At 33.1% G+C, this 27425-nt stretch overlaps 5 protein-coding genes across 5 annotated transcripts; 3 read left to right on the forward strand and 2 right to left on the reverse strand.

Moving 5' to 3' along the window:
* Positions 1 to 1846: 1846 nt before the first annotated feature.
* Positions 1847 to 6719, forward strand: LOC114177948 (quinolinate synthase, chloroplastic). The gene is made up of 7 exons (XM_028063566.1): positions 1847 to 2909; positions 4015 to 4299; positions 4531 to 4746; positions 4868 to 5047; positions 5597 to 6088; positions 6173 to 6334; positions 6417 to 6719. The coding sequence occupies exons 1-7, from the start codon at positions 2202 to 2204 to the stop codon at positions 6480 to 6482; spliced, it is 2109 nt and encodes a 702-aa protein (XP_027919367.1). The 5' UTR covers positions 1847 to 2201; the 3' UTR covers positions 6483 to 6719.
* Positions 6720 to 9484: 2765 nt separating this feature from the next.
* LOC114177949 (manganese-dependent ADP-ribose/CDP-alcohol diphosphatase-like) lies at positions 9485 to 11821 on the forward strand. The gene is made up of 2 exons (XM_028063567.1): positions 9485 to 9617; positions 10524 to 11821. Exon 2 carries the CDS (start codon positions 10552 to 10554, stop codon positions 11527 to 11529), a length of 978 nt encoding a protein of 325 aa, XP_027919368.1. The 5' UTR covers positions 9485 to 9617; positions 10524 to 10551; the 3' UTR covers positions 11530 to 11821.
* Positions 11822 to 11889: 68 nt separating this feature from the next.
* On the reverse strand, positions 11890 to 13059 carry LOC114177950 (high-affinity nitrate transporter 3.1). The gene is made up of 2 exons (XM_028063568.1): positions 12752 to 13059; positions 11890 to 12606 (listed from the first exon to the last, which is right to left on the reverse strand). Exons 1-2 carry the CDS (start codon positions 12879 to 12881, stop codon positions 12110 to 12112), a joined length of 627 nt encoding a protein of 208 aa, XP_027919369.1. The 5' UTR covers positions 12882 to 13059; the 3' UTR covers positions 11890 to 12109.
* A 3791-nt stretch (positions 13060 to 16850) lies between these two features.
* LOC114177345 lies at positions 16851 to 20753 on the forward strand. Its single transcript, XM_028062643.1, has 9 exons — positions 16851 to 17725; positions 17881 to 18461; positions 18549 to 18739; positions 19243 to 19323; positions 19441 to 19527; positions 19659 to 19791; positions 19881 to 19952; positions 20144 to 20293; positions 20432 to 20753. Exons 1-9 carry the CDS (start codon positions 17307 to 17309, stop codon positions 20557 to 20559), a joined length of 1842 nt encoding a protein of 613 aa, XP_027918444.1. The 5' UTR covers positions 16851 to 17306; the 3' UTR covers positions 20560 to 20753.
* Positions 20754 to 21501: 748 nt separating this feature from the next.
* On the reverse strand, positions 21502 to 23831 carry LOC114176133. The gene has a single exon (XM_028061067.1). It carries the CDS (start codon positions 23153 to 23155, stop codon positions 22169 to 22171), a length of 987 nt encoding a protein of 328 aa, XP_027916868.1. The 5' UTR covers positions 23156 to 23831; the 3' UTR covers positions 21502 to 22168.
* Positions 23832 to 27425: the final 3594 nt, after the last annotated feature.

The following is a 27425-nucleotide window of genomic DNA, read 5'->3' on the forward strand; positions in this document are numbered from 1 at the left end:
TGCAATTTAGTAATTTTTCATTAAATTTCTTGAATCAAATTAAGGTTTTTTTCATCAAAATTGAAGTTGTGAATAAAGATGGTTTGCTTCATTGGTGTAATTGACATAATCCTAATGCCAATTTTGATAAAAAAATTCTTGCTCGCGCTTCAAAAAATTTAAGGAAATGATCAAATTGCATCAATTTTAAAAAAATGAGACCAAATTGAGACTAGAAAAAATTAGAGGACCAACTTGACATTTTTGGACGAAAAAATGAAAAAAAAAAGTAATTCAACCAAAATTTTAACACCCCAAAATATTAGTTGAAGATCCCCCGGTGTCTACATTGATGATAACTATATCAGAAAAATAAAAAACATAAAAGAGAGAATGGAGTAATTTATTATGAAAATTATAAAATAAATAAATAATTTTCTAACAAGAGCTTAATTAGTCTTATTAGTAATGCAAATTGGATCTTGCTTTTGGATCCAAATATAAATATTTTAACACTAATCCAGTATAAGAAATTAAGCAAATTCATCTTAACTTCCAAAATACAAAATAAAAAATATTAATAAACTCCAAATTCAGAAAAGCTTATGTTTGGTTTAGACCATAGATATTTAGAATTTAATGAAAAAAAAAATCAACTGCAAATAATATTTATACCTCAAATTATAGGCAAAAAAGAATAAAAATGGTCATATTAGCTAAAAATATGGTGGAATTAAAACATGTATGTCTAACCAGCACAATTTATCTTAATTGATAAAATATGGTAAGTATACTAGAATTAAACATCCCAAAAGCTTATTGAAAATATAAAATAAGCTCTAAATATGTATATAAAGAATATGAGTCCTTACAAAGTTTAAGGTAAAATTATTTTGAAATTTTTTTTGTTTTGCTAAGCGTTATATATATATATATAAAGTAGTTCTACAATCGTTTTTACATGTTATTCTGTACTCGTATCTTTGAAAATTTTATTCAAGAAAAGAGATAAAGAATCGCTTCACTTTGAATAAAAAGAAAAATAGCATCTTGTTCTATTATCATTATTAGACGAGTGCGTGATTTTTTTAATTAGTCAAATGCGTGAATAGACCTATTATTATTATTATTATTATTATTATTATTATTATTTAACTCTTTCAACTAAATTAAACTTCATTGAAATTTCCATTATGAATAAGTTGAGCGAGAGAAAAAAATAAAAGTGAAAATGAGTAAATTTTTAATTTAAAGTGAAATAGTAAAAAGAGTGATAATAAATATGTGGGTTTAATTGAAAAAATATATGATATTTTTTTCAATTACAATTTTATCCCTCTGTTTTTATTTGTATTATTTATTTCTATTTTTTAGTGATATAAGTAAAACCGCAAGAAGAACAAAACGGAGAGTTATATAATTCTCCTCTGACAACTCATCTTTCTTCTTTCTGCGGTTCATACTACTAAACTCACTATTTTTTTCGTCTTTCTTCATACTTTTTTGAGCCAAACATACTTAAAGTCTCCAAAATACAAAATTAGAAAGTTTTACTTTAATATACACGGACATCGGATAATCACTACTTAAAGTATTAAATTTCATTCTTAAAGTAGTATCTTCGATGCATTACATTAAATTAAACAGTTTCTCATCAAAAACCTTTTAAATTAGTTCTGAAATTTCATTTAATGATCAAACTATAAATATTTGATACTTTAAAAATGACGGAATAAAGAAAAACATTTTAACAGAAATTAGTAGTTTATTTATTCTTATTCTTCGTAGATTTCAGATATTATGCAATGTCAACTTTCTCAAAGATGCTCACAAGAAATGCGAGTAGGCGAAACTGCTAAGAAATATGGTGCATAGAATGTGTCTTCACCCGCTCTCAGAAGACATTATTCGGGACATGTTTTTCATGTTTTCTAGAAAACATTATGCAAATATGTTCTACTAATCTTACTTATTACAAATCTTAACCTTTCCTTTTTCGACAAAATTGTGGTGTTTAAGCTCACATAACATAACAAACAGTGACAAGATGCTGGAGCAGAAAAAAGAGCAACAAATGACAAATTGGGGGGAATCACCCCTTTGGACCCTTCACTGATTCTTCATGTTGTTTCTTCTCAACCGTTCCCACTTTTGGAGTTATTTTAACCCTTTCGTTCTTTCGCTCCAATTCAACCCTTTCCAAGCATTGCTACCAACTAGCCATGGCAGTTATCACTATGAGCACCACTGTCTCCACTTCCTTTTTCCTCTCAACCTCATGCAAACCAAAACCCTTCATCGTCCACCCCCTCAAACAACACCTTCCGTTACTTAAACCCTTCAAATGCCTCCGACACCGTTCAACTTCTGTCAAGCCAAACCCTGTGATTTCCTGCTCCGCGCTCGCCACCTCGGAGCTCGTTGTTCCGTCCAAGCTCGAGCAGCTCGCGGCGGAGTTCCGGCCGCTGCGGGAGCCGAGGGAGCGGGTGAAGCGCCTGCTTGACTTCGCGGCGGCGATGGCGCCTATGGCGGAGTCCGGTCGGGTCGACTCGAACCGGGTGATGGGGTGCACCTCGCGCGTGTGGGTGGAGGTGGGGATCGACGAGGAGGGGAAAGTGCGGGTGGCGGCGGACAGTGATTCGGATATTACGAGGGGGTTCTGCGCGTGTCTGGTGTGGGTGCTGGATGGTTCAAAGCCGGACGAAGTTATGAATGTGAGCACCGATGATTTGGTTGGTCTGAATGTGGGGTTGCCGGGAGGGAGTGGGCGTTCGAGGGTTAACACGTGGCACAACGTGCTGGTGAGCATGCAGAAGAGGACTAAGCAGTTGATGGCTCAGAGGGAAGGGAAGTTTCCCTTTGAGCCTTTTCCTTCCTTGGTTATTACCTCTGATGGGGTTTTTCCCAAGGGTAGCTACGCTGAAGCCCAGGTTAGCACCGTTTTACTTTCTTAATTCTCATTCTCTCTCTCGAACTCATCCAATCACAAATGGTGTGTTTCTTTGGTTTTTTTCCTCTCCTTTGTTTTTCGCATAATTTGTCGTTTCTGGGATTGGGAGTGATTACAGTCTAACAGAATCTTACACCGTCAAAAAAGTAAAGAACTGTGAAGAGTACTAGTGAGTGCAGGCTTCCTTTTGTTATCGTGGGGATCTGATCCTCCTCAAAAGCTGTAGGACTTTTTTCCGTTTTAATGTGTTTTGTCTTGATTGTCCTTATAGTTGGATACACGGTTGTATTAACCAAAGTAATTTTGATTTGGTAAAAAATTAACTACCGGACAATATCTGTTCGATAGTAATCGTCAAATAACAAAAAAGGAAAGATGAAGTACAAGACACAAATTTTAATCATTCTTAATAAGTTAAATAAGGGACCACTTTTTCTTTTGGCCCTTATCTACCCCAACCTTTCTTTTCCTTCCTTTTTTTCCCTATGTTTCCCTCAAAATTTCTTGTACTGAACATCCAACACATCAACTAGACAAAATGGTGTATTGTGACTCAGATGTTTAACTAAGCTATGTCTTTGTACTTGTTACATCTTTACTATTGATTAGTTGTATTGAGAAACACCATCATCTTAAGATCTTTGTAAGACACTTTTATGCGTACAAATTCTGTATTTGATGAAAGTCCAACTGTACCGAAAACTTCCTGCTCATTTTTTTGGTGGTGTTTTGGTTTGATGAGATCTTTTTTTTCAAAGTTGAACAACTCAATATGCATGACATATCAACCAAGGACCAAGGATTGTGAAGTAGGTTATGCTGTAAATACTAACTTGTTAATTTGGGCTTTTAGTAATTTTTGGGAGTTTTTCTTTTTCCTCTCTATTTTATTAAAGAACTTCAATTTAAAACATTATGTCACCATGCTTGCTTTATCCGTTCAACTAGTTCTTCTCTGAAAGGACATGCTTACTTCACATCATAATAGATGATAATAGATGGTTATGCCCACCACAAATGCCATAATTTCTTGGATCATGACCTGACAGCATTGTTCTCCTAATTTTGTTCTAGCTCCACTGCAGGCAAAATATCTGTTCCCTAATGAGTCAAAAGTTGATGAACTAGTCAAATTGCTGAAGGAGAAGAACATTGGTGTTGTTGCACACTTTTACATGGATCCTGAGGTTCAAGGCATTTTAACTGCTGCTCAGAAGCAATGGCCACATATCCATATATCTGATTCACTGGTGATGGCAGATACTGCAGTTAAAATGGCAAAAGCTGGATGCCAGTTCATAACAGTGTTGGGTGTGGATTTTATGTCAGAAAATGTGCGTGCCATCCTTGATCAAGCGGGTTTTAGTGAGGTATGCATTTGTCTTGTTTTTGTGTTCTCTGTTTTGAAGATAACCATCAGCAGGCTAAATAAGTAATGATTAGTGAAGGCTGTCAAGAAGATGGACTCCATTTAGTTTCCTATTTATAAACATTGGTGAATGGTTTTGTATGAAGCAGGTCAAACCATATTAGTAAAATTCAGTATCAGGGCTATGTGTTAATCCTTATTCCTTAATTTTTCTTCGGATAATTACTTGCAGGTTGGTGTGTATAGGATGTCAAATGAGCAAATTGGTTGCTCTCTGGCTGATGCTGCAGCTACTCCTACTTACATGGAATACCTTTCAGCTGCTTCCATGTCTACGTCTTTGCATGTCATATACATTAACACCAAGTTAGAGACAAAGGCATTTGCTCATGAGCTTGTGCCTACAATAACCTGTACTTCATCAAATGTTGTCCAGACTATCCTACAGGTTGGTCAGATACAAACCTTTACTATTCCTCTTTGACATTGTGATGGTCATATGAAAGCATCATATGATGATCATCACCAAGCCCATTTAGTCGTTTCTTTAATTGGTCATATTTATGCAGGCATTTGCTCAAGTTCCAGATTTGAGCATATGGTATGGACCTGATTCTTACATGGGTGCAAACATTAAAGAATTGTTCCAACAAATGGCAAAGATGACTGATGAAGAGATTGCTGCAATTCATCCCGAGCACAGTCAAGACTCTATTAGACAATTATTACCTCGACTTCACTATTTTGTGGTGAGATCTTTAGAACGTTTTTAAAAATCCAGGAAAGAATATGACTCATTTGGAATTAGATGTGCTTCATTTACATGTTATGTCTATCCATTTGATTGAGATCTGCTGTTTATCCTTTTGGGATGCTGGTTTGTAGTGAAAACGTTTTTGTTGTACATTATTTTTCTCTGTGGCAATGATATACTTAGTAAGCTAGTATGATATGTCATTCTTATGGTATATTTCCCTCTCACAATTTCTTTCGGATAAGTTGGTGTATGCTTTGTTAAATAATTTTTCATCTTTCTTTTTCATGTATTGGGTTTATGCAACGTCAGACATTGAGAGAAATTTGTCTGTGCCTGCACTTACACTATTGTGGTCTTTCTCTGTTTTCTGCAATTTTTTAGAAAAGTTTGAATTTTCCTTGTATAAAAGTATGGCTTGTATTGTAATCGCTTATCCACTGCTGGTTTGTGTTTTTACTTTAGTAGGCTGGTACTAGCAATAGCAATCTATGGTTCCGTACTTCATTTCATGATTATATATGCTTTTGTGACTTGTTGCCAGGATGGAACATGCATTGTTCACCATCTATTTGGCCATGAAGTTGTGGAGAACATAAAAGAAATGTATTGTGATGCGTTTCTCACTGCTCATCTTGAGGTTCCTGGAGAGATGTTTTCACTGGCAATGGAAGCAAAGAGAAGGGGAATGGGCGTAGTAGGCTCCACTAAGAATATTTTAGATTTCATACAGGATCGCGTACAGGAAGCTTTGGACAGAAATATAAATGATCATCTCCAATTTGTTTTAGGAACAGAATCTGGGATGGTGACTTCAATTGTGGCTACAGTTCGTAGTTTGTTGGAGTCGTCTTCTGAAAAAGCAAAAGTTACTGTTGAAATAGTCTTTCCAGTTTCTTCCGATTCAATCTCAAAAACATCCTCAGGTGTTCAATCTGCCAAAGTGGGTGATATCATACTTCCGGTGGTACCAGGAATAGCCAGCGGGGAGGGCTGTTCCATTCATGGTGGGTGTGCATCTTGTCCATACATGAAGGTAGAGTTTGTCATTTGTTTATAACCATTTTGAGTACATTTATGTTTTGTCTATGACTGTAACTAGTTTTCTTGAACCTTTCAGATGAATTCTCTGAGCTCACTCCTGAAAGTTTGCTGTAACCTACCTGATGAAGAAAATACCCTTTCTGCATACAAGGCAGAGCGATTTAAGTTGCAAACACCAAATGGGAAATCAGTGGCAGATGTTGGATGTGAGCCTATTTTGCACATGAGGAATTTCCAGGTTAGAATCTCGGTATTTTTCCTACATTATTGAGTGGCACATGTACCAAGTGCTTTCAATTCACGTATTGATACTTGCACAGGCTACTAAAAAGCTTCCAGAGATTCTTGTGAACCAGATTCTTCACCCTCGACAAAGTAGACGCTGAATTTCATCAACTTTTCAAACAATAATGTGATGTGAAGACCGACAATTGTGCTGTTATGTTGTGAGCAATTCCAAGTTGCAAAAGCTAGGTCGTGCGTGGTCTTTGTCTTTCTATATATAGCACGCTAAGTATTCATACAACCAGATTTTGTTGTTGTATGATATCTGATATCGATAATATAGTTCCGTATTGATATAGAGAAATGAGTAAAATTAGATCTGTTATTTTCTTTTTTTTTATTAATTAAAAAATTATGCTGGTAAAGATACTAAGATTTTACTTTTTACCAAAATATAACTAATATATATAATAAATTTATATTTTTAATTAATAAAAAACTATATATATATATAAATTATAAATTAAAATTAAAATTATTATATTATATTTATGTAATTAAATATAAATAATTTTTATAATTTTATTTTAAATATATTCTATTTATTTTATAGATAGTTTTATAATTAAAAAAATGGTGAAGTTTAAAAACATGGTTAAACTAAAAAAATAATTATTTGTTTAATAAAAAAAATTATAGAAAAGGATAAATTTGAAAAAAGAAATGCATATATATATATATATATATATATATATATATATATATATATATTAATTATGTTAATATTATGTAGTGTTATTATTTTAAAAATATCCTTACAATTATTCATTCTTATATATGATTATGGTAATTGTAAATTTCTATCTTATGAAATTAATAGCATTAAATTAATTTGACTGATACTTATATTTTAATCAATGTGAAATTAAGTATAAAAAAAAAATTAAGGACTGTTTTCATTATAATATCAAAAATAATAAAAAAATTAGAACTAAAATAATAAAATAAAATAAATGGTAATGGATTATGTATGGCGTGTTTAAAAGTTGGAAGCACGTTGCATCGTATGTTGTCTTTCAGGTGTCTGTATCATTGCCGGGATTACAGCGTCATTAGTCGGTAGCCACAAAGCAATGTCAAAGGAAGCTGCCACGTCTTGCTCTGTTCAGGCTACTATTTTAGTGTTATGTTTCATGCTCTGCACCATAGTATTTACAATTAATTAAAACTTCAAACGTATATTTCCATTAATTTAGATAAAGTCATATAGATTTAAATCCTAATCAAGTTCAAATTAATCAACTGTAATCCCACAATATTGGATAATGCTTTATTTGACAATTTTTCTTGTTTACTTTAACATATTTGCAAGAGTTCAAAGATAAAACAATCACATCTTGCTTTTCTTTTACCCGATGTTTGATTGGGGAGAAAAAAAATAAAATTTTAATATAAAATAAAAGGCTTACAAATTTGTTGGTTTAGTTAATTTTAGTTTTTTTTTTAATTTTTTTAAATGTTTATTTTTTTTAATTGCTTAAAAAGATTTAATTTTTTGAAAATTATTTATTTGATCCTTCAATTGAAAATTTAAAGAAAAAAGCTACATTTTTTAAAACAATTGAAGGACCAAAATTGATTTTTTTTAAAAAAAGTTGAAGGATTAAATTAAATTAAAAAATAAAAAAATGAAAATGAATTAAACCAATAAATTAAAAAATTAAATCACTAATTAAACCAAAAGAAATTGATACTAAAAAATTAATATGAAAAAAAAAACTATGTATACAATACGACTCATACTATATTCTACCTTTTGTATCCAAAATAAATTTAAAACCTAAAATTTAAAAGGTGTTCATTCAATATGGTTTTTGATCGTAAGATTAAAACACTGTAAGGCCGATTATTACCGTTAGTTTTCTAAAAAACACATTTTTGGGTAACTTTTAATTTTAAAAACTACATTTTTGTAATTTTTATTTTTAAAGTAAACTAATTTAAAATATTTATATCTTGTTAAAATTAGTTTTATAGAATGTTTACGTGGTAACAATAATAACAGTAACAGTGAGGAAAGATAAAATTTCACTACTAATAATAGTGACAGTTATATTAATGATAATTCTGATAATAATAAATATACAAATAGTAGTGTTATGATTATGATAATGTTTGTACAAATTGGAATTATTATAGTAACAGGAATAATATAAAAAATGGTAGTGCTGATATTGTGGATAAATAATTTTATGTATAATAACAGAAACAGCATTATCAAAGACAATGAAATTATTACTTTTAATTAAAAATGAAATTAAAAACTTGTCCTTGATTTTTAAAATAAATACAATTGATTGAAAAATAAACCTGTTTCATCTTCATTTTTATTGTATGTATCTTATTTTGAAAATTTTATTTAAAAACTAAAATTGAAAATTCGCAATCACCTTTCAACACACCCTAAGTCAATATACAATATTATTTATATGAATAAAATAAATAAACTCCTTTTATAGGAATTAATATTAAATATGTATTTTTAAATCGAGAAATTAGCGAATACGTTAGACTCGAAACAAAAACATCTGATACATATAATTTACTCTAACATCGGATCCTGTACCAAAATTTGGAGTCTCACTTAATTGCAACTATTTTTGAGGTTATTATTACAGTTATTTTGAAATATTACATTCCCTTAAATAATCACGTCAACATTTAAACATAGCTTGTAGGGAAATTCTGACGACTATTTTTTTATTAACACAAATATTATGTCTTTATTATCTAAAATATAAATATGCTGAAGTAATACACATTTTGTACTTTCACAAATAAAAAACAAATATTTGAAAATTGAATTTTAAATGTGGTAAACTTATTATAGATATTAAAAATTAAGATTAAAACTAAACAAAATATATCCTAATATAATAATATGAGAGTTGAACAATAGGTAACAACAATAGTTTTTAGGAGCTATAATTAGAAATAAATAAACACAATTAATATAATTATGGTAATTTAGATTTTATATAGTTAGGCAGAGAGGTGGAAACGGTGTCAGTCCCGTGTTTGTGACAACTGCGAACGACAATTTTAGCCCTTATATTGCATTAACGTCCCAATTCCCAATAACCCGAGTCCTTGACTCTGTCTACCTCTTTTCACACCCCACACACTTGAGACTTACGATCTTCTTCCAAACAAATCTCTCCAACCTCCACCTTCCATTCTACTACCTCTCTCACATTACACCTCTCTTTCACTTTTTCTCCTTCCTATCATCACAAGTACCATCCCTCTCTTCTCTTCTTTTTCTTTACATGTTTTTTCTTCTCATCTTCTTCACGTATGCTAGCTGCAAAATGGGCTATTCATATTCATATAAATTTAACATCAATGCATCTCTTCTGTTACATTACATTGCCTCTTCTATTCATATTCATATCATATACATACAATTACTTAGGTCACTATATGGAATCTGTAATGTCAGATCAAACAAACTGAGTGTGTTACCCGGTTACAATAATTTCTGTCTTTCCTTTTCTTTACTTTCTAAACTATGATCTGTTAAGACCGTTTCTCTTCTTCTTTCTTCTGTGGTTCTGAAACTTGTTTCCAGATTATTGATGGTGCATCAGTGCTTGTTATGCCTGAATTTGTGATTGCATCTTCTCTTGTCTCAAACTGGTGGACTTGTATGGAGAGAATGATGAAAAATGATATTTTTTCGGCCTCTTTAGACTGTATACACCTGGTTGGAAAACAGAGAAAGAGTGATAGATGAAATAGGATGAAGGTGATAGATTTAAAAATTCGAGTGTGGAAATAGAGAGTTGAGGATTAATCATGTTCTTTCCCCGTTAGAACATGCCAGACTCTTTTAAGGCAGGTCACGTTAGCAAATCAAGATTTATGGTTCATTGTATTTTCTTTCTATACTTTCACTCCATCATTCTGAATTTTCTGAATTTGAAACTTAACTGCTAATCGTAGACCAGTTTACTAACAGGTTGAGATAGTTGGTTTTTTGTAAATGAACGAAGTTGTTAAATTAATATCATTTGAAGTTTCGTAAATTGCATATGAAATGAATTTTCTATTTGAGATTATACACACAATCATTACTTTATCATAGACCTTGCATCGAAAATCCTAGTTTGATGACATTATTTATGGTGTATCTCCGATAGGAGCTTGTGGAGAGCAGAGACCTATACTATGGGTTCTGCTAACGGATTGATTGACGCAGAGAGGAAACAGCCTCTATTTTCTTTTGGATTGATATCTGACGTGCAGTATGCTGACATTCCTGATGGTAGGTCATTTCTCGGTGTTCCACGTTACTACAGACACAGCATTCTTGTGTTGCAGAGAGCAGTAAAACATTGGAATACTAATAAGAACCACAAGTTTGTGATAAATTTTGGGGATATTGTTGATGGATACTGTCCAAAAGATCAATCTTTTAGCACTGTAAAGAAAATTGTTAATGAATTTGAGATGTTCAATGGACCAGTTTATCATTTGGTTGGCAATCACTGCCTTTACAATCTGCCACGGAGTAAGCTCCTTCCATTATTGAAGATCAAGAGTTTTGGAAGTCATGCTTACTATGACTTTTCGCCAGTGCCAGAATATAGATTTGTAGTACTTGATGGGTATGATATAAGTGCAATTGGGTGGCCACAAGACCATCCGAAAACATTGGAGGCCTTGAAATTCCTCCGGGAAAAGAATCCGAATAATGACAAGAACAGCCCGACAGGTTTGGTGGGCCTCGAAAGAAGGTTTCTTATGTTCAATGGGGGTGTTGGAAAGGAACAAATGGAATGGTTGAACGGTGTTCTTCAGGAAGCAACAAAATTGGAACAGAAGGTAGTGATATGCTGCCACATGCCTCTAGACCCTGTTGCATCATCCAATGAGGCTCTGCTATGGAATTACGATGAAGTAATGAATTTGATACACAGATACAGTTGTGTAAAATTGTGTGTATCGGGACATGATCACAAAGGAGGGTATTCCGTTGATTCCCATGGAATTCACCATAGAGTTCTTGAAGCTGCCCTGGAATGTCCTGCAGGCACGGATGCGTTTGGATATGCTGAGGTTTTTGACGACAGAATATCACTTTATGGTACGGGTAGAATGCTGAGTAAAGACATTTATTTTCAGTCTTCACCAGATTTGTCATGACATGTTGATGTTTGTGAGACACCTATTCGTTTATTGGAGAATATTGTGGTCCTCGCGCAAATCTAATCCACGTGGAATTAACTTTCTAAGTATCCGAAGTGGAATTACTTAGTTGAGTCAGCTAACCTCAGAGCAAATTTATGAAATCAACCACGTTGTACTTGAGTGTTTCCGTTGCTTCGGAGAGAGACAAAGATTCAAAAAGCATTAACAAAGACAGGAGATTTCGTCATAGATGATTTATCTGTGAAATTTTTTATTTGTTTTGTGTAACTATTAGGATTCTTTTCTAGATAAAACTCCTTTAACTTACTGTAATAGTCATATTATTTTAGAACTTTTATACAATGAAACTGCAAATTTGACAATTTAATTATTTTTTTACTTTCATAGTATAAATGATCACATCCTAATCACATACATAAAATTATCATGGGGGAGATCGTGCTCCACGTTGTGGTGGAACTTAGTTGTACTAAAGATAGTTGACTAGAGGGAAAAACAGGTCCCTCATGATTTATTAATGACCATGATGAAAAATGTAAACCTGCCACGTTTTTCTGTGTTTGTGGTGACTCAATCACTTTGAGGAAGAAGAAGACTTTGCCTTTCGCTTTTCAATATAGAAGAACACAAAGAGAGCGACTACGGAGAAAGCACTGAAACAAACGGAGCAGATATCAAGGGACGCGTGGCGCCCGCTGATTGAGTTGATCTCAAACAAGTTGCTGCTCTTCTTCGCGTCCGTCGTCTGCCCATAGGCCACTTCCTCGCCGTTAGAGTCAAACGCGTAGGTGCGTACGAAGTACGTGGCTTTGGGCACGTCGCGCTCGATCACCCACTCGAACCTCTGCACGGTTTTGTTCGAAGCGTCGTAGGGTTTGGCCACGATTTTGTGCTGGCATGTCTTGTCCCTGGAGAGATCGTCCTCGGTCTTTCTCCACGCGCGGTCCTTTTGGCTGATGGGCGCGTAGCACAGCTTCACCTTTATGGTTTTGTAGGCCGAGTCTGTCCCCGTTGGTAAGGTCTTGTTTAGCGCCCATGTCACAGTGATTTTGTCTGTTCCAGCCTCCAGAACTGCATAACCATTAACACCACCAGGAGAGTGAATTTCACAACCCAATTCATAAAATCCATAAAGGAGTGAAATTTAAGAATTTGTGAAGGTTTTCTTGATTCAAATAATGAAAGGGGGTATCTGAGAAGGGATGTTTTGACCTACCTTGTCCCTGCTTGGGGGAAGCTGTGACATCAAGGGTTGTTTTGAGGGAGGAAAAGTGAACCTTCCCGTAGCAAGTTCCAGCTAAACAGAAAATTAGAAGTGATGCTACCACAAGGCGATGTGCTGCCATTTTTTCTCAGTTTCAAGTATCAAGCTTTTCTGATATAAAAGTCAACAGAATCGGAGAGAGAACAGCTCAGAATCGGAGAGATATTCTTAGAATGTGAGTGGGATGCACTGACTTCAAAGCCTTTATATATAAAGCCAAATTTCATAAAATAATGGGAAATCTAAACAAATTGAATTTTGATAATTGGTAAGGACAAGTCAAAGGCCTATATGCTGAAATTATAGCATAAAAGTAATAGCGGAAAGAAGCAAGTGGTAGACATAGGATTTGAATTTTGAAAAAAATGATATATCCTTTGAACAGTTTGAAAGGGCATTGAGATGCTGCAGCAGGTGATTGTACTGATGCACTTGGTTTACACGAGTGTACTTGCCCATTTGCAAAATTTACTATACTTTTTATTAGTTGACATTGTCATTTCTTCTTTATTTTTTTCTTCTTCTACCCAACTACTTGGAGTTTACGAGGGACACACGGAAGTACATCATATAATGTATTTACAAACCAAAATATCAGTGTCCACATATCACCCTTTCTTATTTTATTGAAAAGTCCTCTGTTAACACATTTTCCTATTATTATACTTTCTAACTGCTCGTTGTATATAAATCTAAAATTATAAAAATACCTAGAACTAATCCATGAATATAAAAATAAAAAAAATGAAAGTTTAGTATTGAGATCCTATTCCTCCTTTGTAAAGAGAATAATTAATGTTTAATATTTGTGTTTGTCCCCTTATGTCTGAGAAGGGGCGCGAAAAAGAGGAGTACGTATTGGGAATGCGGACTTAACGTAAGCAAAGCGAGAGCTATGCACTTATAAACTAATAAAAACTTGCATAATTATTTTTGCAACTCTTTTTTATACTTAAATTTTAGAACGTTGATATCAGTATCCGCAATTTGGCCATGTCATTTTTTATTCATCTGTTCACAAAAGTTAAGTACACCACAGAATTCTATTGTCGGATTTTTATATATTTGACAAAAAAGTTAAATATTTAATAAAGCTTTTATAACAAAATACTCAAATCACAATATTTTCTCTTTTCACCTCTTTTATATTTTATTATTGTATTTAATACAAATGTTAAGCCATTTATGAGAATTTAATACAAATGTTAAGTCATTTATGAAAAACACGTGTTAAGGTAATACAGAATAACTATCAATATAATATAATTAAATAATTTTCGTTTAGACGCTCTAACTTTTTCAGACGATGAAATTTTTTTCTTCGGTATTTCGAAAAATAATATCATATATATAAAAAAAATAAGAAAAAATGTATAAGAAAAGCATATTTTATCTAAACAAAATTTGTCGAGATATACAATATAACATATTACAATTATTGTTATGCATCTTCGTTGAATGAGCAACGGAAATACGTTTTCATTGTGTAAATAAAAAACAGTTCATTAAAATATGTAAATAAACGCAGTTTTGTTATGTAATATATATATATATATATATATATATATATATATATATATTGTATATGTTTATCAATTTTTTTGATAGGTTTTGTAAGGTCTATAGAGGGATTTAACTGGAGAGATACAACCTATTTGAGCCCAATCACATAAGTCATTGACGCTACACTCAACCAAAAACCTTAAGACAATGAGTTTATGGATTTTTATCCTTATATAGTGTTCTACTTTCTCAACAGTGTTCTACTTTCTCATTTCTAGCCAATATAGAACTTAAACTCATACTTAGATTCCTAATAGATTTTTCTAATAAGACAAAAAAAGAAAGAAGTTAATTAATTCATTATTCTCTTTTAGCAACGAATGAACGATATCCGTTTATATACATGTATATGTCTCTATACATTCAAGAAGATTTCTTACAAATATACGATATCAGTTTTTGTTGCATATGTTGACATTTTTTTTTTTTTTTGTAAATATAAAACGAAAACAAACAAGAGGTGTGTCTTCGGACTGTGCAATGCTATTACGTTTTTATTACATATCTGAATAAAGCTTGTGAAGATGCAAAACTAAAGGTTATTTCCGTAAAAATACTTTTGTCGAACTTTGGAAGGTTTATTTGTGACAACATAGTAATTGTGAATGGGTGGATGCATGTGAGTTGGAGTTCCAAAATGGGAATAGGGATGTGGTTTATTCTTCCTTGCATGGGCATGCATTTTCAAAATGATGCTGATAAAAGTGATGCAATGATGGATATGGCAAATGGGTTTCAAATAGTTGATGCTGAATTTTTGGGATCAGATATTAGAGAGGCACCTTGGTTAAATTATTGTATGGTGGCTTCTCCCACGAAAACGGATTTCGTTGGTTTGGGTTGGAACGAGGTTGACATTCGATATTTATTTATTTTTTTTAATTTTTTAATTATTTTTTAAATGCATTGTAATTAACTTTTTTTTGTTCAGGATGTGTATTTTTGGTAATTAATTTATCTATTTATTTAACATTTTTTTTACATCCGCAGAACAAATAATCGAATGTCGAATAAATGAAAATAAAAATAGAACCGGATGTTCACATTCGTAACGAACGAAGAAAAATATCGGAAATGAACATTAATAGAACGAAGAACCAGATATTGACATCAGATAAAAAAACAACTGGATGTGGATATCCATAACAAAATTAAAAAGAAAAGAAAAGTCAGATATCAACATCCATAAGAGCCAAAGAACTTGAGGGCAATGTCGATTAGTGTGTCGTGTTCCTTAAATAAGAGAGAGAGAAAAAAAAGATATTTGAACTTAGGGACAGTGAAAATTTAAAAAAGTTTTAGGAATGGAGAATAAATATTTGGAAATGCAGAGAGAAAGTCCCATCTTCTGTGATGTATTGGGTTTTTCATAGAAGTATTGAAGGTCCCCCGTGCAAGTGGGTTTTTAGAAAACAGGCCCATATGTAAACAAATGTTTCTTAGCCCAAGGTACCTCTTTTATGTTGTGGATCAGAAATAAAACCCAATAAAACAAACATTTATTTTGACAAAGAATGGTTTAGACTGACCAACTAGGAGAAAGATTTTAATGCATAATTAATTTTTAGAGGCATGACTTACAAATAAATCAAAATTGGTCCTAACGTTAAAAAAGAAAATAAAAACTAATGTCCTTTAACAATTAAATTTGTGGCCGCAAAATTCTTAGTTTATTTCTTTTCGATATTTATTTTAAACTTGGTAATATATACATAATTTTGTACAAGTTATAACTATAATTTTGCTAACTTATAACCTATACGCTTGACAAAATGAATGAAGTAATATCAAAATGGGAAATATAATAAAAAATTGACAAATTATTTTCATGATTTTTTTTATCAAACACTTCTAAAGAACATGTATGTAATGTTGCTAAATTTTTTTTATAAGATCAAGGTTAATGTATTTAATTTTAGGATTAAATATGTTTTTAGTTCTTTCACCTTTAATGAAAATTGTAATTAGTGTCTCTTCAAAATTTTAGACTAATTTATTTTTTCATTTTTAGAAATGCATAGATTTGATATTTTTAATCAAAATTTGTAAAGTTTATTTGACATTTTAAACATATTCCTCAACTAACATTGAAGCATAAATATGTCAAATAATGTATCAAATAGTGTAACTAATACAAATACTATTATGAAACGCATTTAAAATATTAAATAAATTTAACAAAATTTGATTGAAATGACTCAATTGCATTTCTAAAATTAAATAAATAAATTGGATCGAAATTTTGAAAATAGACTAATTCCAATTTTTGTAATGATAAAAAACATATTTAATCATTAATTTTAAATTTTTATGTAGAGAGTTTTCATGAACAATTGAGGAGACTAATGTGCTGTAAAAATACCTGTCTTTTTTATGGTTTTACTCAATAAAAAAAAGGTAAGAGAAGCCTGCCAGTAATGGACAAAACCAGGCAACAATGATCGGTTTGCAGATGTGGAGTTCTGACCATTTCAAATCAATAAAGTGAATCTCTTCTTCACATGTCTTCGCAATGTAACGATGAAGCTTCAAGTATAAGATTTGATGGAGAAACAAGAAAAGGAGGTGATGCACCTGGACTCTCACTTAATTAGTCCACTCTAAAGCGACCATGAACTATAAATTTTACTCTAATCTCATAATTTGAGCTACTAATTAGCACTGGCGTTTCCTGAACAAAAATTTCTATAAGTTCCGCTCGTTACTATGTTCATGCAAATTCAGTTATCATTCTACTCTCTTTCTATCTTTTGTCCGTAAAATAAAATATACATATATACAAGACAGCCCCAGCGCCGGCCAATTCGTTGCATCCACAGTCAAAACTGATGTTTTCTATGTTTCTCTACTATGTTTCTGTCGATCTTTAAAACTGAACACCCCAAAAACTAAAACCCTACCACAAAACTATAACCAATCTTTTACGAGGGGTGGCTCAGAATTAATGGATCGAAGGTTGGACAGAGAAAGCAAAGGGTCTCTAAGCCTACAAAAAAAGATGGCGGAGACACGGCGTAGGGAGAAACCGGCGCCGGACCTCACCGACTTCATGAACGACATGTTTTTCGGAGTAGTAGATCACGTGGACAACAAAACCTACGACCTCACAGGTAGTAAAGGAGTGGGCGTGGAGGAGGAGGAGGAGGACGACGAAGGGTTCGACGACAGCACTAGAAGCAACAGTGCAAGGTTGACGCAAGAGTGGCTGCAAGAGGCACGACTCATCGTGGGTTCCTCTCCTTCCCGCGGTGGATCTCCGAGTCGTCTTTCAGGGTCCCCAAGGTTCGCAGCACCACAACCACCCTCACCCCTTTCCTCATTGGACCACAGAGACTCTCTCTCTAGAACTAGGTCTGCACGAAGGTAATAATCACACTATTCAAGCAAAATCCTACAAGACTCACTCATAAATGTTTCATTGAAGAAATAATGCTTTAGATTAATCACGTGAAATAATAATGATGAAAATAATAATGACGATGATGATAATGATAATAATAATAATGTGAATGAAGCAGATACAGAACAGGGGCAGGGATCAGTGACGAGATACTGTCGAGAACAGCCAGACACACTCGTAACAAATCCGACACTTTTTCTCAACCCTCATCGGACGGGGATGGATCCCCTGCCACGGCGGTTCACAACTGGTTCTCCAACATCCTCAAACCGAACAATAACAATAACAATCAACACCCACCTTCTTCTCCTCCCGATTCTACCCTTTTAACATCTCTCCCTTCACGTCAGTCGCATCCTCGAAAGTCACGATTCCAAACAGAGCCCTCTGCTGCGCCTCACCCGCAGGGGATCCAAACTCTCAACTCCAGGCGAACCTTCAAGGCTTCTGCGCCGGAGAATCCTCCCTCGGATTCTGTTCCTCTTTCGCCGCCCAGGAACCTCGTCGAGTCTGCTCAGCGGAGGACCATATTGTCTTCGACGTGCTCGCGGGAGAGGATGGCGCCGAGGCATGTTGCTGTCAAAGGAGAGCAAGCATGCCTCAACGGCTTCCTCAAAGAGCAGAGAACTTTGCTGCACAAAATCTCCACCGGAGAGTCCCATGCAAATGTGCAAATCGTGCTTTCTGGGCCTTCCAACGGTTGGTGACTAGAGTTTTTTTTTTTTTTTTTTTTTTTTGGACGTGGGAGCTTCGGAGAGTGATTGAATTTGTGTTGTGGCGGTGCAGGCACGGCGTCGATGGTGGCTGCCATTTGCCACGCCTGGCTCTTGGATTACCGGCAGAGAGAAAAGGAGGGTGGCGTGGTGGTGGCGCCTGTCATGAATGTGAAGCGTAGCTCCATGTGGAAGCTGAAGCAGGCTGCGTGGCTCTTTCACCATGCTGGCCTTGATGCCACTTCGTTGCTTTTCACTGATGAGGTGCCTAATTGATTCAGATTTTACCCGGCTTTTTGTTAGTTATGGCATGAAAAATGTTATTCAACTAATAACATAAATGGTATAGAATATGCATAAAATTAAAGGTTGCTAATTATCCTCATTTTTTAAGTGTTAGCTCTTACATGAAAAAGTTGTTATGTTTCAGTCCGATGTAGGCCTAGGTTCTTTGGCCTGTGAAACGAAGGAGTAAAATTTCAAATGATATGAAAATATATTAAAGTTGTTTTTGCATGGACAAGACTTTACCATTGTGTGATGAAATAATACATGTTCCATACTTTTTAGCTTTCATTTGTCAGATGCATGTACAATTTATTTGATATATATGATTTGATAATTATTTGGATTAGACATCACTGAAATTATCTCTCTGCTTATGATAAAGATGTTTGAACTTTGGAGGACATTGTAGGCATGATTAGTAGGGTGAAGCTTGATGTGTTTTGCTTAGTTTGGTGAACTGACACTGAATTTGTTTGCAGGTGGACATGGAAAACCTTTTGATGACTGGCCAACTGAGCGTCCTCGTGGTTGGAAAAGATGTCCTCACCACTACTGGCGAGGTTGGATTATCAATTATACATGAATCTGAAAATTAATTTTAAAAACAAGTTTGATCCCAAGGCAATGTGCCCAGATGAATTTTATAATTAACTTTACCTGTTGTTTTGATTTTCAAGGTTGGATCCCAATGCACAGTGGTTACTGATAATTACTGTGAGGATGCCTATGATTTACTTGAAAACCCTGTTCTGAAGAAACTATTGGTAAATTTATGGCGATCTTAGTTCCTAATCAAATTTGTGGCACCATTAATTTACTTCATTTGAAAATTATTAAACACCGGTTTAGTTTCAAGTGACTTTGGTGTTGCTCATTTGGTGTATTTATTTTACAGCTTGCAGGTATTCTGCTGGACACACAGAATCTAAAATCATCTGCAGCAATATCGATGACAAGAGATGCAGAAGCAGTCCAGTTGTTATTGGCTGGCTCGGTCCCAAATTACAGATATGCATTATTTGATCAATGTCAGTTCATATTTCTCTATATTAAAATAGTTATTGTGATTTTATAAATGATTAAGTTGAATGAATAAAGTTGTTTTTCTTTCTTATAGTGATCCAGGACCAGAAATCTGCTTCTTTTGTTGAAGCTTTGAATCATACCTACGGGAAGTCTCCTGATGAAAGTAAGTAATATTTATTTTAACTCTTTTCATACATATGTTTTTCTAAATTCCAAAATGTATGAGCATGGCCTTAGCCCCTGCTGTGACCATGCTTATGAAATTGCAAAATTCAAAGAAGTGATATATCTGGTTAAAATGGCAGTGATATTTTGCAATCTATTCTCTGAATGCTCTGTATCTGGTAATTGTAGGTGAAGAAAACAGTGAAGGAAAGACGAAGAGTAAAGTTCGCGAGAGAAAGTCAAGCTCTGTATCTGATCGCGAACCCACCATATCAAGTTCAAAAACAAATTCCTCCGACACACGAAGTTCTAAAGCTTGCAAGGTTTCCCCAAATCCAGGTTGCATTTCCTTCTCTTTCCTTATATTCCAATTATGGCTTTTTAGTTGTGTTTACATATTTTGGACTCTGATTTCATCATACTCAGTTATTGACCTTTCCATCTATGAATATATGATGACATCAACTATTCTTGCAGTCAAACTCGTTACGCCACCTTTGCTATCTCCTTCTCCAGCTCCAACACCACAACATGCGGAAAAGGAGGCCCCACGTGGGAAAAACAAGTTCTTCTTGGCAAGGTGGTTTGGTTTTGGTTCGAAATGAATACGTTTCACCCATGAATACCGTTGCCAACTTAAATTTTGCAAATTCTTCAATTACCACTCTGGTTCTACTAATGTCCTGTTAGCTTTTTAAAATTTATTAATGATTTTTTAATCCAATGCCCAATTGTGAAAGAACGTAATATCCCTACTATATCTTTTTTACCAACGCAGTTTACTTCATCCTAATTTGGATCGACGTGAAAATAAATAAAGTTTGGTCAAAAATTAATTTCGGTCATTTCCAAATAATTCAACTTTGGATTCACTGCATTATGTGCATGTACTTAACTTGGTTTTTATTCATAAGAACCAAAATTTTATTCATAAATTGGTTTTTAGTTACAGATAGAAGTTAAGAATCTCACCATAACTGTCATAAATTTATGCTGAAGTTTAATTAAGGCGTTGTGGTCACTTTTCCGGTTAAATGTAAAACAATAACATCGGGGCCTACCCAATATTTTTCTTCGATAAATCAGCCAAAGTCCCTGGCCGCATACTTTTGAATCTTTCAGTGCGACCTTGTTATCATTGTTTGCGATGTTGACGTGAATTAATAATCTCCTTGGTCAAAAAAACTTCAACTCTTGCTAAAAAAGACGAACTTTGTAGTTCACTTCTCATTTCTCTTGACCCCCAAAGAACAAATCTACTATTTTTTTTATCTCGCTACAACTGCTGCTGTCATTTTATACACTGTTTCTGCTATCGTTTTGTAAATTTTCTGATTAAAAAGTATTACTCTGCACGTAGCATTTAATTTAATCAAAACAAATAATAGTTTGTCAACGTATTTCTGCAAGTATAATACGCGCATTGAGGTAGAAGAAATAAAAGGCTTGGACCAAAAACAGAATGATTTTGTGCAATGCTTGACCTACCTGGCTATTGGTACTAAAATTTGTATGCAGAGTTTGGGAATGAATAACGAATAGAGTAATGAACTTAGGCAGCGGCTAAACAATAATGATGAGGATGATACTGATAATCCAACTACTAGAAAGAGAAGCATGTGTATTAATGTGCGTGAGGTGCACATACTGGGATTATTATTGTACTCTTGTTTCTACATCATCACCAAACAGCCATCCTCTCTTTCCGGGGTAGCATTTTCCGTCACATGCATGAACAGATATAATTTTATGGGCAAATACAAACATTCAGTTTAGTAATGTTGTGTGTACATACATTATTTTGTGATAGAAAATTTAGGTAAGATGTACCTTTGGTTGATAGATTTTGGAGGAAACATAAACAGCTCGGTTACCAAGATGGGATCAAGAAAGAGCATTTTCCAGTGTGGTAAAATGTAGGTGGAGACGTAGATGCCTCTGGATGGAGAATTATTGGACATGTGTGCGATTGTTAATGTGATACAATCTGTCTTGTCCACAATTATGCGCATTTGCTCAACCCCAGCTGTAACTAACTCCCTTTGGCCCCACTCCCTTTCTCAATCTCAACCAAACCCATCTCTCTTCTCTCTCTCAACCCAATCTCATCCTGCATCTTCACCATTCCATTATCACTACCAGACCAACTCCATTTTCAACCTTATTTTCCCACTCTTTATAGATGATGATGATGATGATATGACATTAACCTCTTCATTCAACCTTCCAAGCATAGAGAAACAAGCAAAACTCTGATGACCCACTAACACTAAATCCCTCTACTGATCCAGAACCCCTTGTCTGATCAGAAGATAAGGGAGGTGATGATGATGATGATAATGAAGGTGATGAAGATGACATTGAAGAAGTGGTGGTGGTGGTACTGGGTGATAAAATTGGCTTAAAAATGAATAAAGCATGCTTTAAACCAGGACTAAATAGCCAATCATGAACATCCCAATATACCTCCACCCTCATTTTGCTGAGATGAATTGACTCGTTGCCTCTGAACTTCCACTGGAGGTGCTTCACATGAATCACCAAGTGCCCATCAATCCTTATCTCCATCTCTGGCTGAACCCCACTCAGAGACTCCCCATTATTATTTCCCTTGTTCTTGCATTCGATTGAAATCTCGTGCCACCTACCCTTCTCATGAAACTTGGCTCTTGTGGAGAACTTTTTCTTCCCAAAAATATGCTCTTTCTTTGAAACCAAAATGGGGTCAATGAGTGCTGGCCTGCACCCCGTCCTTCTGTATGCCTCTTTCTTTAGATCACCCAGCAGCAGCACAACCTCTTCATCACAAACCACCGCTACATAGTACTCCGAGGTTGGTTCCGTTTCACCGTTAAATTTGGCAGCCTTAAGGTCCCAGAAAATATCAACGGCTTTGCCATCCACTATGAAGCGTTTGGAGCCTTGCTTCCTCCAAAAGTACCATGGCTTCACCTCCACCTTGCAGGTGTACTGTTCTTCTCCTTCAGGGCCTTCCACTGACACCGAAAGCCCGTGAAGCAAGAGGTTTTTGCACCACGTGATGGTGATCAAACGGCAGTGGTCCGCAACCTTTGTTCTGTACACGGACATGTAGACGCTCTGGCCTGAACGGGTCACCGCTCCATGATCTTCACCATGCTGCTTCTCTGCCGAAGAAGAAAAGCAAGCAGGAATATTGATCCCAATTGAGTCCTGCATCATTTTTTTGATTTTGAACTTCCAAAAGCAGAATCTGGTGGAAACAAGAGGAAAATGGAATGGGAGGGATTTTGGTTTTAATATGAGAGGCCTAATCAAAGAAGTTAGTCAGAAACTGAATGAATGGTAGACTCTGGCAGAGGTGTTAATGGCAGCATTAATTGGATTTGGGAAGAATATTTCCTAACTGGCATATGGACTGGCTGTGAGTGAGAGTGAGTGAAGAACAACCCTTTTTATATTCTGCACCTCTCTCACTTACTTGTCACCTCCTTTATAATTATTGTTGTTATTATTATTTTATTTCGGTTTATGTTTACCTTTTTAAGTTCAAAGTTGAGTCTACACAAACTTTTTCGAATCCAAAGTTGTTAAAATTTTACTATATTCAAAAGTGCTTACTTCCAGGCACAGTTAGATGCAGAGGACCCAGCTTGTATTTTTCATCAGATTTGGTGTATAGATTTTTACTAACTTGGGAGTCATCTATATTCATAACACCACATGACATGGGACTATGATAGGTCAAAAGAACAACTGTAGTAGGGAGGGTTAGCTTTCCGAGGTAAGACTCATCATATTTCTTCCTTGTTTGAAAGGATCTTCCTATCACTCTTGCATGTGACGTTTTAATTCACCTTGCAATTTTCCTTATCAATCCTCCTTTTTTTTTTTTTACATCACATGATGAAACCATTAAAACTGAAAGGTTGTTGTGAAGTGGAGTCTCTAAAATGTTTTTATCGGAACTTTTTACTCGAAAGAAGGGTTTGAGAGAGAATCTAAGTTCTGCAGGTGGTTGCAGAAAAATCTGAGGAATCTACATTGAAGTTGCAGATCTGGTCTGATAGCCAGAGTTTAGCATATTTTTGCTTCGTGACAAAGAGGCCCTGTGTGGGTGGTTTTGTAGTGAGGAAATTGATTTACCTTTTGTGATGCAGGGTAAAACTAAAAGTGAATAAGAACTACATTCTGGTAATTTCATCTTACCTACCTGTGTAATGGTTTTAGGTAATTTAGCAACCTTAACTGTCCACATGCAATTGGATAAGGTCCCTATTGTCTTTATATTTTTATTTTATGGTTTTTTCTTTTTGCGAGGGTCCAACACTTTCCAACTGCTTCAGACCTAACAGCTTACACTCAGTACTTACCCAAAAAGAAAAAGATACCTAGCTCCCCCAAAAGAAAAAGATACTTGCTAGCTACACATAATAAATCATCTCCATCTAATTTTAATTTACATCATTCTGCAGTCTAAGTTTGGCTAAATAACATTACTCCTTTATTTATTTCTATTTTTAAAAAATACTTGAGATAAGTAACATATGTCATGAAAATTAAATATATATATTATTTGTTCAACTCTGAAGTAAAATTTTGAGCTTTAAAACATTGATGGATCTAATAATTTGTTTTTTTATGAAGGGAAAATTTAGAAGAAAAATAGTAACAAATTAAAATGTAAATCATTGAAAAAGTGGTCCTTAAAGCAAGTTAGTATACAGATATCAATAGCCTATGGTTATGCTAAAAAAATAGGTTGGATTAACAATGAAAGAAAAATTATGATCTACATATAATCTATCTTAACCAAATCGTTGTGAGATAGGTATAATTGAGATTTCCTATGGTCCTGATTTTCCGTATCTATTATTAAGTATGCTTTACTGGTTTTACCATTATAACTTTAACCATGGTTAACTTTTACCATCAAATTTAATTCACCCTTAGTAAATAGGAAATGGTAACATCATTACATTAACTATGATCTTGTGCTGGTAAAGTTTTTTACTCCTATCATCTTTTCTGAAGCTTTATATATTAATTTTATAGTATCGTGCCAATCAATATCATGGTAAAACTTTAGTTCGTCTTTCTCTGACGTTTTTCATTTCTTTTAAATATAGTTCCAGTGCTGACCACTTAAAAGAAAAAAAAAAAGTAGATGGTACTTTAATTAATTTCATTTATGAAATATGCATATAAAAGAGGACAAGAATATCATTATATTAAATAGTCTTTGAATTGTATTTTTGTGCATATGCACAAATTAATTTCTTTTATTTTGAAATGTTCTAAAAGAATTATAGAATAAGGCTCCAAGCGAGTTTAATAAGCATATTAATTATCGAGTTGTTTGATCGTGACAATTTTCTTACCACTATTTTGTAAGTGTGATACACTTAGAAAGAGAACTTATTTATTTAGTTCCACTAAACTAAAATAATATTTGGTTATAAAACCTAGTCCTCAACTCAATTACCAAATCCAACAATTTTTCCACTCTATTTTAAAAAAATAAGATTCATCAAGACTAGAAACCACATTTGATCACAAAATAGTGGAACACTTGTAAACAATATCTTAGTTAACAAATAAATTAGACCTAACCACTAAAAAGAAAAGAAAAGAAAAAAACTATTATACGGATGTCTTTATTTTAATTTGTGGGGAGATTTTATTCTCTATAAATCAATTTGCAGAGATATTTTAAACCTTTGCAAATATATTTATCATAACCTATTACAAATGTTTAGGATGACTTCTAATATTTGATTTATATTGTGGATATTTTTTTAAGAGTTTTAATCTCTTTTATGGGTAATTATGATTTTGTGAAGGTTTGAAACTTTTTTTATTTATAATTATTTTATTTGAGAATTTAAAACCTTCATTTCTATCATTTATTAAAATAAAATTTTGTTTTATATAACAATTTATTATAATATTAAAATAAAACTAAATTATATTACAATAACACTTTTATAGTATTTCGTGAGATCATTTAGTTGTTTATATTGAATAGCACCATTTGTCTCGTAACACATGTATGGTCGGTGATAGTTTGACAATTGTTACTTCCTTTTGACATTTAAATAAATTAATATTTTATTTAAATAATAATATTTTATTGAAAAAACTGGTGTCAAGGGAAAGTTATTTGTAGATAATGGTATCAAAGTAATTTTTTCCACATGTATAATAAAAAATATATATATATATATATATATATATATATATATATATATATATATATATATATGAGCAATAGGAGCTTCTACAATTCCGAAACGTAGATGAATAAACTTAGTTTAGGTTTGGTGAAGTCGTGCTTAGGAGGGAACAATCGGAAAAAAAAAATAGTAAGAGATTGGAAAATGTATTATAATTTGCGTAAGTCATAAATCTCTTCAAAAGGTAATTAAAATTTTCAGTACTATTATTTTTTAGACAACTCATCATAATTATCTTAAATCATGTTAGTTTATAAAGGATTTTTATAATTTCTGAAAAATAAAAATCACTAAATATCTTTACTTTTTGTAGTGAACAGAAGATTTAAGTTACTTTGTCACCTTATTTTAAAAACATGAAACAATTTCTTGTATGTTTCTATAACAAAAGATATATTTTTTGTACAGTAAATGTGCATTTTATTTGGTATTTGTAGTTTGAAAATAGAATAAGTATAAAGCAGATTCAATTTAGATGTGGTATTTAAGTGCACGTTTGTTAGTGGATCAAATTTTCTTTTTTCGTTATTTACTTTTGAGATGTGGATATGAAACTTCAAAATGTCAAGTAAAATAAACCCTCAAATATGAAACCAAAATATGCATTAAAATAGAATATGATTGACTAGAAAAAGACAAAATCTCATGCTTGATAACTCTCATGTTTAAACATTATTTCTTTATGATGAATGTAAGGATTTTCGTAGACTTGAGATGAGGTTTCTTTTCAACCTTAGAGAGGGACTACATCTCCATCCATAAAAAATCAAAGTAAAAGAATAATATATATATATATATATATATTCATATATAAAAGATTCAAAACTATACAGAAGAGTTGATGTAGTAAATAATTAAAGTTCAATAAGAAATTCTATTAATATATATTTATATTTAAATATATATTTAATTTATTTTTACATAATATATATGATATAAATAATATTTTAAAATAAATTAAATTAAAAAATTAATTTTAAAAAAACAATTTAAAAGAAAAAAAGAAAATAAATATATTTATATATATATATATATATAATTTTTTAATTTATATCTAATTTACTTATTATTTTTTAATTGTTTTTCTAAAAAAATTATTATAATTTTTTTAATTTATATTTTTTTAAAATAAAATATTAATCTATATATATATATATATTTATTTAATTATATATATATATATATTTATATTTATATATATATATATATATTTAAAAGTAAATATTTAACTTATACCATATATTAAAAGTAAATAA

Source organism: Vigna unguiculata, chromosome 3 (genome assembly GCF_004118075.2).
Source record: "Vigna unguiculata cultivar IT97K-499-35 chromosome 3, ASM411807v1, whole genome shotgun sequence".
Taxonomy (NCBI): Eukaryota; Viridiplantae; Streptophyta; class Magnoliopsida; order Fabales; family Fabaceae; genus Vigna; species Vigna unguiculata.

Excerpts from the sequence above, each read along its gene's own strand:
- LOC114176133 (XM_028061067.1), bottom strand. The coding sequence starts at position 23,155 with ATGATGCAGGACTCAATTGGGATCAATATTCCTGCTTGCTTTTCTTCT.
- LOC114177345 (XM_028062643.1), top strand. The coding sequence starts at position 17,307 with ATGGATCGAAGGTTGGACAGAGAAAGCAAAGGGTCTCTAAGCCTACAA. Across the intron at positions 19,324-19,440 it reads TCCTCACCACTACTGGCGAG|GTTGGATCCCAATGCACAGT; the intron begins GTTGGATTATCA and ends TTGATTTTCAAG. Across the intron at positions 19,528-19,658 it reads CTGTTCTGAAGAAACTATTG|CTTGCAGGTATTCTGCTGGA; the intron begins GTAAATTTATGG and ends TTTATTTTACAG.
- LOC114177949 (XM_028063567.1), top strand. The coding sequence starts at position 10,552 with ATGGGTTCTGCTAACGGATTGATTGACGCAGAGAGGAAACAGCCTCTA.
- LOC114177948 (XM_028063566.1), top strand. The coding sequence starts at position 2,202 with ATGGCAGTTATCACTATGAGCACCACTGTCTCCACTTCCTTTTTCCTC. Across the intron at positions 2,910-4,014 it reads GTAGCTACGCTGAAGCCCAG|GCAAAATATCTGTTCCCTAA; the intron begins GTTAGCACCGTT and ends GCTCCACTGCAG. Across the intron at positions 6,089-6,172 it reads CATCTTGTCCATACATGAAG|ATGAATTCTCTGAGCTCACT; the intron begins GTAGAGTTTGTC and ends TGAACCTTTCAG.
- LOC114177950 (XM_028063568.1), bottom strand. The coding sequence starts at position 12,881 with ATGGCAGCACATCGCCTTGTGGTAGCATCACTTCTAATTTTCTGTTTA. Across the intron at positions 12,607-12,751 it reads TTCCCCCAAGCAGGGACAAG|TTCTGGAGGCTGGAACAGAC; the intron begins GTAGGTCAAAAC and ends ATGGTTATGCAG.